The sequence below is a fragment of the Ylistrum balloti genome, unplaced genomic scaffold (assembly GCF_031769215.1).
Source record: "Ylistrum balloti isolate Yb309-2 unplaced genomic scaffold, AGI_CSIRO_Ybal_v1 Utg369746, whole genome shotgun sequence".
Lineage (NCBI taxonomy): Eukaryota > Metazoa > Mollusca > Bivalvia > Pectinida > Pectinidae > Ylistrum > Ylistrum balloti.
This window is the reverse complement of record NW_026781953.1, coordinates 440,609-451,847: the sequence shown is the minus strand read 5'-3', so window position 1 is coordinate 451,847 and position 11,239 is coordinate 440,609. Positions and strand designations below refer to the sequence as shown.

Here is an 11,239-nt window from a genome sequence, read left to right as displayed (position 1 = left end):
TTTTTATCATTTTTTTTTAACTTATGCAAAATTCCAATTCACAGATCCCTACTGATCTTAAAATAACAGGAGAAAAGACAAACTTTAATGATTAATCATCCATCGTTAATGACGAAGCAGTGGCGTAGAGAATTAATCGCCGTTTATTCAACTACTAGTATTCCGGATATATACGAACATTTGCTTTTTTATTATAATGTTTCAGATGTCTTAGTCGGTGGAATGCTTTTTTGGGTTGGTCGTGGTAACAAGTTCATCTTTCTCAGTTCGACGCTTCCTTCATCTATAGCGAGGAAAGCGAGTGGTACTCCAGTTCTGGAGGACAAACGGGGATGTCAAAGTTAGTGCCATTTTTACGAGGTGTGACCCGCAAAGGGTCATCATCTGGCACAATGTATATTGGACATGTTGTGCAAAGGGGTGTCGCAAGACCAGACACACTGAAAGTACAGACAAACAAGATGATTCTTGACAGAGATTTGAAAAAAGTAAGTTGGGGATGTTCGTTTACTTAAAGCAGCTGTAAGACATGAGCTCATTTGCATTGGGAGACATACTGTAAAGTATTTATAAACTGATATCATAATTAGGAGCGAAGCTCTCAAATGACAAGAGAAAATGTGTATTTATGCTGAAACTGAACAGAGTTAATTCCCGTCCCATTTTAGATCGAGAAAAATTAAGAAATAAAAGTAAGTATATATATTGAATGATTCAATTATCCGAAAATATTAGAGATTTCAGTTACATTTTTTAATTTCACACAGTGAATTAATTTAAATAAATACAGGAAACGAAGCAGAATGGACATTGTATAACTTATACTTGTCTTACAATTATTACAAAATAGATAAAATAACTGAAGACTAATTAGAATACGTATATCAATTGGGTAGAAACCTTCATCATTGATGTCCATATCTGATGCTACTTTGTGCAGTCGTACTTCAAACTGCTTCTTTCCCAAGAATTTTGGCAACAGTTCGTCCCATGTGTTTTTATACGTCACAAACATACATATAGTATTACAAACACTGTCATAATAAAATCTATAAATGGTTATCTTTTTATTGGTGACCATAAAGTTTTTAATCAGTGTGAACATTATCCAGCGTCCTAATTAATCATTATTCATCATATTTATATTTAAACTATTACATGTTTTGTTTATTTATTATTTTTATTTCATTTTTTCCTGAACATCTGCTTTGAGGATTTCAAAAGGGTTATACATGCCACAGGCACTTGTACCTGGAATATAAACACAAAAAAAACCCACAGTCCACTTAATAACATACCGCAGACTCTCTATCCAAGTGCAAGTCAAGTGTTGTGTACACACCAAGTGAGACACATTTTATTAAAGGTATTTTATTACTTATCTTCTTTTTCAGTATTTCTCCAATCGAAGGTTCATATGGGCTGAAGAAAATTCCATGGACTGTCTTATTGGTGACATTGTGTTGCTTAAATCACTTCCAAAAAGTGAGGAGAAAACAAGAGTGACACATGAAGTCGATCGTATTGTGTTCAAATTAGGATGTGTGATTGATCCTGTCACCGGTCGCCGTTGCAGGGGGACAGAGTTTGTGGACGAGGCTGATGTAGGATCAGAAAAACCATTAGTGATTGAGGAAATAAAATGATAGAGAATTATGAAAGCACTATTGTAATGATATGTATTTTGAATATGTAACAAATGAAAAAATTGTGATTTGTTATATTGAAATACCAGATTTAGAATTCCAAGATAATACAGCGATGCATTGACTACACAAAATTATTACAGCTTCAGTGTATATGCGTAGGTGAATCAATAGTATTTATACATACTAAATCTGTTAGTTTTCTTGACTATGTCAAAATCAGAAAGCTGTACAATTGGATGTGAAATAAAGACTATCAATACATATAACTAATTCACAATAAGCATCTACATGTGTAATGTACATTTTACCTCATTAATAAGAGTGACTGAGTGTGTGCAGATTTTTACTTACATGGTGAAAAGTATTAAAATATACAAAAAAAATTTGTATAAAAAGTAAACTTTCTTGTTGTTTCTCATTCTTTTATTATTAAACTATGAAGACAAATAAGTCAGTGAGCAATGAAGTATCATGCTCTTTTTAATCTACTTAAAATTCAGAAAACTTACTTTGCTGGAAATAATTTGAATCTGTTGACAATTTTTTTCCCATGATATGTTAATTGAATCAGGTTACAGAAAAAGAGGAAACAAAACATAACACTGTCAACAAAAATGGCGAGTTATTTCGTTCCGCTGTATTGGTGATTAAGAAATTTTTAAACCAATGTATAATTTACTTTTACCAGACATCACTGACCAAAATGTTGATTTTTTTTTATGCTCATTTAAATTTCACATGACTGAACGCTGTTAGTATTCTACTTTGTTCGTTCTTTATCAGCCATGGTTATTGAGAATTTATGTAAATGATTAAAGGGACATCACAGTAACAATTTTATTTACTGAATTTTTTTTTTTTATTATTGCATTTATATACCAAGTGTATCACCTCATGAACAATAACAGTTTTTGCTGAAATATGAACTTAATAGGTTAATTGCAAATTATGAAAAGGAAATTCTTATTTGTAAATCAACAGTCCGGATATGTACATTTTTATGTCATATATGATAATGTATGCACACAAATTACTGTCGCCAATAAACAAAAATGGCTTTCCTGAATGGGTTGAGACAATGTCTCTTATTTTGTTATTCTGAATCAACTTGAAAGAGTTATCAATTATCATTTGCCACAACCATAACAAAATCTGGTGCTGAAAAGCATGATTTTACTCACCGTGTCACAGCTGTCTTATCATTTGTGCGTGTTTACAAAAATGAACTGCCTTGTTTTTCAAAACTATAATGTAACGTTATCGGCAATAAATTTGAGAGAGGTTTCCTGAACCAAAGAGGTGGTCAAGCTGGACATTGGAAATGAACTGTGAATATTGGGAAAGCAAAGAAACATAACTGAAGGTATAAAAATCATGTACAATCAATTACAAAATTTTTGTTTTTATCATGATGTTTGTTTAATATTTTAGTTCAAAACTTCATATGAAGTTATCATGTTTATTGTTGTTAAGGAAAGAAAGGATAAATCTGACATCCATACAAAGTGTTATTACAGGTCTCTTTCCTGGCCTTGGCTAGTGGTAAATTATTTTAAGTTACTTAGGTAAGCAGGGCCATACATTCAGATTTTGAAGTGTTGTCTCACAATATATAATTAGCTATGTGTCAGGTTTTTAAAACAAATTACATGCCACTCTTTACAACACTGTATGTGCATTTGCTTTGCAAATTAATTACTTTGTCTTTAAGTAAAGTTCATGTCAAAAGTTTACAGCTTTTTCCAGCTAGTGCAAATCTTCTGTTAGTCAGACAAAAAATGTTGGTTTGTTTTGTACACCAAATATTTGAGTCTTGGACTTGTGCTTTTCCTGTGGGACTAGCCAAGATGAACCAACTTAAGTGATGGAACTCATCAAAATTTAGAGAGCAATTCTTGGCATGTCTTTAAATATCCCTCACAAAACATTTCAGATTTTTACCACAATACCTTCAGGATCAATAGATCACCTTGCAAGTTGGTCCAAAAAAAATATATGTAGTCATTCCTTTTTAAGTGAAATCTGGTTTAAATAGTAACAGTTAGTATAATGTTACTGAATGCAAAGAAAACAAATAATGCAGACTCTTGCAAAAGACAAAATACAACAAACAAAAAATTGCAAGTAAATTTCATTTGAATTTTACTTCATCATCAACATTTTAAACAATTATTGTAATACAATGTATATAAATTATTATATCTGAAGAACAACTGAAATATAACTAGGTAGAAAACATATTAAAATCAACACTACTAAGTATTTAGTACAGCTACTGTCAAAATTAATAAAATTTCAACTGAACCTTCACTGCTAATTATATTTAATACCAAATTATACAAAAAATGTTTTGTACTGAAGAATGATTATCAGCAAACTAGAACATAAAACGTCAGTAGATCTTTGTGTATCGTTGATATCATGACCTTAGTTGTTTCATTCTCAATGTTACTTAATGTTAACCATCATTTGTTTGGCAAGGCTTTAAGTTTAGATATGTCATGAAAGTATAAGTGAACACTTTCTGAATACTTATCAGCAAAGTGGAAAAACAATAGTATATAGTATCGTATAAAACAGAACTTTTTGCATCATGAAATGATGTTCACATACTTTTCGTTGAAGGCGCTTGAGACAAATGTTAAGCTCCACTTATGACTTCCTTACAGGTTGTCCATTAAAAGAGGTAAATAACAACTGACTATTAATAAAATTTATACCCAAGTAAGTGTGGGTGGAGTTGAAAATGATAAAAAATGTAGCTTCATGTTCAAGAACACAATCACAATGTGATGGATCTGGATTCATGATCTTGAAATCATGTACAAGTTAGCCTTGCTTCGGTGCCCTCAAAGGATATTCAATATCGCAACAGCAAGAAAATATTGTCATCGCCTACTAGTTACAAAATATTACAAAGTATGTTGTTTGAGAACATGAAATATGCAACCCACTCAATATGGATAGTCAAGAATTATATATATATTCAACATGAAATTAAGGTGAAATATCATTTCTCTCACACATGTACAATACATTGTATATTCTATTTTCATTTGCACACATTCAATCACTCTGTCAAGGTTCATTGATATAAAAGAAATCAGAATTTAGTTCACTAACACATTTTGTTGATATTAAAACCAAGTTAACATTCTTTCTTCCATGCTCTCATTTTCACCACATCATCACAAATTCTCCAATACTCCTGAGTGGACATCTTCAAGCACTTAATGATAGTTTCTTCAGCCTTGCCTTGTATATAGTCATTATCACTGCACTAACATATCATTGTTATAAATTACTAGGAGTAACATTTCATTTCTGAGAAACAGGAATGGTGTTTATAGAAATTAGTCATAGGCTGTTTAATGCTACCAAGATCTCCATGGCAGGATTATCTCCCTTGATCCTTGAGACGCCATCAGACCAGTTACACTGAACATTTCGTCTGTGATAGTTGGTGTCCTTCCTATTATCAATTCAGCTACATGCATGCCTTAAACATGATGGGCTTCAGTAATATTCACTCCACATTGTTCCTTAAGCTTCAACAGAGCCAGACTGTATACCATCAGGAAATATTCTCTCAGACAGCGTAGATTTCATTTGTTTCATTAAATAAATATGGTTTGAGTATCCTCAATTCCGCAATGCTTGTAATCTGAAAAGAAATTAGCATAATCAAAAAACAAATTACAAATCTACCCTTATAAACCAAACCAATGAACTATGAAATTTATTAAAATGGAAAACATGATGCGATGGCAAATGATAAGAAAATGAAATCAAATTGTGATGGACTTATCACAATTATTTCTTAAATATTGCAACATTTCCTTTCATTTATCATAACTTTTATGACAATACACAATTTATATTTTTATCTTAACAATGTAAATGGTAATCGCATTAAAACTAATCTTTGTCCCCTAGCTGCTGATCAAGTACTAGTCACCAATTTTATAAGTAACATTTTGGCTTGTATTTGTAAAATATCTGACCGCTGAAAATAAAAAACTGTACAGGTATAAGTAAAGTTTCATTTATTCATTTATCACTTAAGGCATTTATCACTTAAGACATTTGTCCTTATATGGACAGAACATGTCAAAATGATAGCGTACATCAAGAATTTTTTTTTGATAATGGTAAAGATGAACATTAAGGTAGAAAATGAAAAGAGAAAAAATTTGCTCATTCAATAATCTTCTGATCAATAAAAAAATTATCACTACTACTAGAAATAAGACATGAGTGCCGCCACTCCTAAACAAGAATCTGGTGTAGAACTTGATCTTCTGATACAACGGGGTAAATATTGATAAAACCTGTGAGGTGTTCTCAGGTATGATGGAAAGGGATCAGACATAAAGTGGATAACACTATACATACCCCACCCATTAAACAGCAGGATCATTGAAATATAGAAATTACTGATACAATTTTTGTAAACTTTTGAAGTCATACCTGCGACTTAGGTCATCCTCTCGTGCATGTTCCTTTTCCTTGACCTTGACTGAGTCTTTGGCCACACTGAGGTCACTTAACTGATCCATCATTTCCAGACCACTCTCTTCAGCAACTTGTTTGATAAGGTCATCTACTTGTTCTGTGGGTGCGGAAAGTGTCGTGGCATCGCCCATCGTGTTTTCTAGTGTCTAAACAAATTCAATTCAGTTTAATTCCACAACATCAAAACAAATTCTAAATTGCTAAATTGGTATATGATAAAGTAGTGATTAATATCGTACAGATATTGTTATACAGTGGAACCTGCTTAATATCATGTTCCATTTATAAGGGGGAAATGTGATAATCAGCAAAATGTGACATTAACAGTTGACACATTTTTGGGATGTCTTAACCCAGATGATGTGCCAAACTGACTTGTTTCAAACAGAAATGATTTGATGACAAGAAATATGTATTTAATTTGCTTCTCCCATAAGAACAGCGAGTTTCCTTATCTTTTGTTTTTGTTTATTCTTTTGAATATCTAATCTGTTAACATATATTATCATGAACAGTCATATGTTCTGATATATATATACATGTATCAGATTCGTCCCGTGTGATCAGAATGATCTCATAATGGAACGAGGATTGATTGTAGCTAAAAGTTTGAAACCTGTGTACCGGTATTTGTACAGCAAGAAGTTACAATATCAATTAAAAATCCCACTTAAAATCAAACTCACACAAGCTTAAATCACTTACCGATGTCTGAACATCAAGATCTTCAAACTGTCTCTCAAACTTCTGCATCACTTTATCAACCTAGATAAAGAGAGACTTTTTAACATTCAAAAACATCAGGAATACATACAATGAAAAAACTACTGTCAAATTTTGTGAATAATCCTGTCACCTCTCATGCTGTTATATAACGATATCTTTCTGAAGTCATGTCTCCAAATCAATGTTTTCTGTCTTATATAACTTATATAAATAGTTAAACAATAACAATAATTGAAAATAATACACCTATATCACAGTTCTATAGGAAAGTATACTTGCCATCTTCATTTCAATGAAATATACACTAGAAATTGTGCCCTATGATGTAATGTCATTTACGCTTCTATAAATGCCACTTTTGATTATTCATTGAAGTCACAAACCGATATTGGCATATTAATGTCAAAGACCTTTGCATACAACAAACTAACCAATAAACTTACCTCAGCTAAATTCATGGAAGACATTGCTTTTTCTAAGGACTTTGATACACCTTCAATACCTTTCACCATCTGACAGAGAAAGTACAATAAGCACATCAACAGATATAGGGAGCACAATTAGATACCAATACAAATAATATAACAGATATCACTAACATTGGATAATGTTTACTATACATCAGATGACAGTTCAGTGAGTGGATATTTACATATAACTCAGTTTTGATAAATGCTTATAACAAGCCTTAAGGTATTTTGATATTTAAGTACAATGAAACGGTGCAAAGTATGAAAAGTCTGCCATTCTAAAACTGTGTAATTGCCATTTAACTTTTGGATCTTTCTATATCTTCCAGAACATCTATTTAAATCTATATACACTAGGTATACATGTATACGATATGAATTCATCAAAAACAAGATGTACCTTTCCCAATATAATCTATATATCTAAATATGAAGGAAGTCATTGAGTGTCTATGATAATCTGGTGTTGTAACACAAGGCAAACTCTGAACATATAGAACATCAGTCTACCAATACAAGCATAGAAGTGTTGAGATTGTGATGACCACAATTTTATCATAAAATGATGTGCAATTATGTTTTCAAAAAATCTTGGTATGTGCTGTTCACAGCGATTTAAGGAACATCACTACATACAAAGAGAATTCAAAGGTGAAATGTCTGCTCTGATGCTGAAAGATTCTAGACAACGAAACAGAAAATCAAAAATGCTGCTAATTCAACAACAGATCCAAAATCAATAAGATTTCTAGCAATTGTCAAAGAGTTATTTCCCTTCCTTTGAATCTCATGTTTCAGGTTTCAAAGGATTTGAATCTTGTCAATACATACTTTTTGTATCACATGATTTTGGGGACAAATGTTTTAGAGTAACTGTTGAAAACATGTTTGAAAGAAGGAAAACCAGATCTTTCCAATTCTATAAATATTCTTATAATGAAAAAAGTATCTAAATGCTGTCACAGAGTAGAGTTTATATTCCAAATGAAACAAAAAAAAAAAAACCCACCTAATTTTCTATTTGATACTTTGATGCTTTCTTTCCTTCCTCACTAACGGGGATCATTTGTTAATATCTCCATATATAGTCATTTTTCCTGACAAAATTGGATACATGATGAAGAAAATATAATAGTACTGAAATCAATGAACAGCTTCAATCATAGTTTTATGACAGCAGCCATACGTGCTTGTTTACAGAGTTGCCATGACGACATGTCTAAAGACAAGAGAGATGAACCTCCATGTCAAAAGAGTTTACGTGTGTAAGTCAGAAAAGAAATAAAAAATATCTACAAAACAAAAGCATTTTGATCCTTACACTTTTCATAGATACAGCTGTTTGTACACGACTAGCTACACCATCTAGTCTGGCTGCCATCCTGAGATAGGACAAGCCCTCGTTCCGCTTCCTTATCGCATTCTCCGCATATATCTTTGCTGCCTCAATGTTTTTTTGTGCAATTGCCTGCAAGTAAAAACCAACAATTTTACTAAGATCACTTTCTCCCAGATATTGAGTCCCAGACCTGATATATAGGCTGTTATTGTGATTATATTGAACATGATTTAGAGTTACAGAGAATACCTGGTAGTATACATAATGATACAATAACAAGAGACACAGTTGAGAAGATCTCAGGTCTCACTATCAACTTTCACAATGTTCTAATTTTCCTAGATCACACAGATGAATTATAACTGATTGTGTTCGTTGACCCTAGAAAAACTATAAATATCTTATGAGGTTATCTATATTCAGATCAGAATTCCAAAATCATAATACCATATCTTACTGTTTCCAGCATTCCTTTCAGGAACATCATCTCCAAATTGTTCTTAATTGATTCTTAATTTACATTTTAAACTACAAGTAAACTACAGTAATCAGTACTTACTTTTTTTACTTTTGCCTTTTCCTTGACATGCTCTTTCTCTGCCTTCTTAGCAAATCTTTCCATTTGCTTTGTATTAAACTGTTAAAGACAAATAGTTATTCAAATTATATTTAATAATGAGACTATACCATTGTATTTGTTCACTGGAGGTTTTAAAGTATGATGTATTCAATAAAACTGTAATTTCACAACATGTGAGACGGGATACAATGTAAATTTCATGGTTGGATTCAACCTTGATACTCCAGGGGTTACACTTCTGGCGCTCTCTACACCCCTGAAAGATTTCATGGCGTCAATTTAAGTTTCCATGTGCGACACCTTGTGAATAATGCAAGAATACTAGTTTGAGCATTTGGTGTGTATCAAACGAATCTTGAGGTCACATAACTGTATGTTGTAGTGGGTTTAAAGTTGGGCATCACTCCTTTACAATCTTTAAAGGTGCTTATCAGTTTGTGATCAGAGGTCAGTTATTTTCACCTGAAACCCTCTCTAGATCAATGAAATTGCTTTTCTTGTGCTTTCAATTTGCAAAGTAAAAGTCCAGGGGTGCAGACAGCAATAGTGAGTGTAACCTCTGCAATATCGAGCATGGGCTGGATTAAACTAGATGTTAATGCAAGATGAATATGAGATAACACTATGGCCAGAACTAAGGAAATAAAAATTTGTTTTAATTTTTACCGACACTTTCAATGTCATTAAAAGATCATATATTGTGTCTGATGTAAAATATTATACACAAGTATATAAATATCAGAATATTTAATAATTAAGGGTTTTGTGACAGCCAAAGTTTGCATGTATGCTTGCACATGAAACATGTGAAAATTTACTTTAAAACTTACCTTCAGGTTAAATAATGCATCTGAAAAATAGAAGTAAATAATCCTAATTAACAGTGATAGGTGACAAGTGACAAATTTGGACAGGTTTTTGTCTACATATAACAATGCATGTATTTATATATATATATATAGTTTTACAGTTAATTTGCATGTATCTTTAAACATACATCAACACATTGGAATAATGTTAAAAAGACCAATGGGGGAAATGTTGAAGATTATAAGGCTATGTAATCTGAATAAGTTACCAATGGTTACCCTTTCACAAATAACTAAACAAAAACTAAAAAGATACCATAATTATATAGCCCTTGGTCCATATGTCCTTAAAAATCTAATTTGATTAGATTTCGTATGAAGATTCTCGTACATATGTGGGTCCCTTGCTCAGCATGGAATTTCGAGAATGATACATGAGCAGCTAAACCAAAGGGAGCCTGTAACATTTTATGTGTTGTCGTCTGACGAAGCTAAGCTTTCTAAACTTGAGAACAAGTATGAACGTTATAACTAATTCATCATCAGGAACTGTTGCAGAGTTGTGGTATTAGATGGGGGGGGCAATGTCAAAAATATAAACAAATATAAATAAAAACTTTTTCGCCAAACCCACACATGTCGCTCAGAAATGATCTATTTCGTGTATACCTATGTCGAATACGTACCGTCTAGTTTACTTCCCATCGTGCTATTTTGATTTCCTACGTTTAATTAGAGTGGAAACGATGTCTATATTTTGTTTACTCTACCAGGAAATGACAAAATTTCAACACAGGTTATGACGTCATAAACTACGGCGTGAATAAAAAGGCTCTTCTCATTGGTTAAAAATCACAGGAAACAGTCTTCGATAACATTCTATTTTTAGATGGATCACATGTGTAAACATTGTTTAAAGTCAACAATGAAGTCATAAACTTCCTAATTCCACTGCGTTATGCATGTACACCGTGACAATGACGACAAATCTTAGTATATCATATCGATTATGAAGGTTGACATGCACTCGGTTGTCTACATACAACAGGTGGTTTCTTTGTTGTCTGTCGTCGACAGCTGCTGCTGCTGCTGAAACGATCGCTGTTCAAACAGGAAGCCATCTCGATCGGGTAAGTGGAGTAACATAGTGT

The 11,239-nt window shown here is 32.4% G+C and overlaps 2 protein-coding genes across 2 annotated transcripts; one reads left to right on the top strand and one right to left on the bottom strand.

Annotated features, from left to right (window-relative positions):
- Positions 1 to 308: 308 nt before the first annotated feature.
- On the top strand, positions 309 to 2,049 carry LOC132543249 (small ribosomal subunit protein uS17m-like). Its single transcript, XM_060206733.1, has 2 exons — positions 309 to 488; positions 1,395 to 2,049. Exons 1-2 carry the CDS (start codon positions 333 to 335, stop codon positions 1,644 to 1,646), a joined length of 408 nt encoding a protein of 135 aa, XP_060062716.1. The 5' UTR covers positions 309 to 332; the 3' UTR covers positions 1,647 to 2,049.
- A 1,808-nt stretch (positions 2,050 to 3,857) lies between these two features.
- Positions 3,858 to 10,869, bottom strand: LOC132543235 (charged multivesicular body protein 1a-like). Its single transcript, XM_060206715.1, has 8 exons — positions 10,775 to 10,869; positions 10,110 to 10,129; positions 9,259 to 9,336; positions 8,682 to 8,828; positions 7,334 to 7,402; positions 6,870 to 6,929; positions 6,120 to 6,310; positions 3,858 to 5,313 (listed from the first exon to the last, which is right to left on the bottom strand). Exons 1-8 carry the CDS (start codon positions 10,791 to 10,793, stop codon positions 5,292 to 5,294), a joined length of 606 nt encoding a protein of 201 aa, XP_060062698.1. The 5' UTR covers positions 10,794 to 10,869; the 3' UTR covers positions 3,858 to 5,291.
- Positions 10,870 to 11,239: the final 370 nt, after the last annotated feature.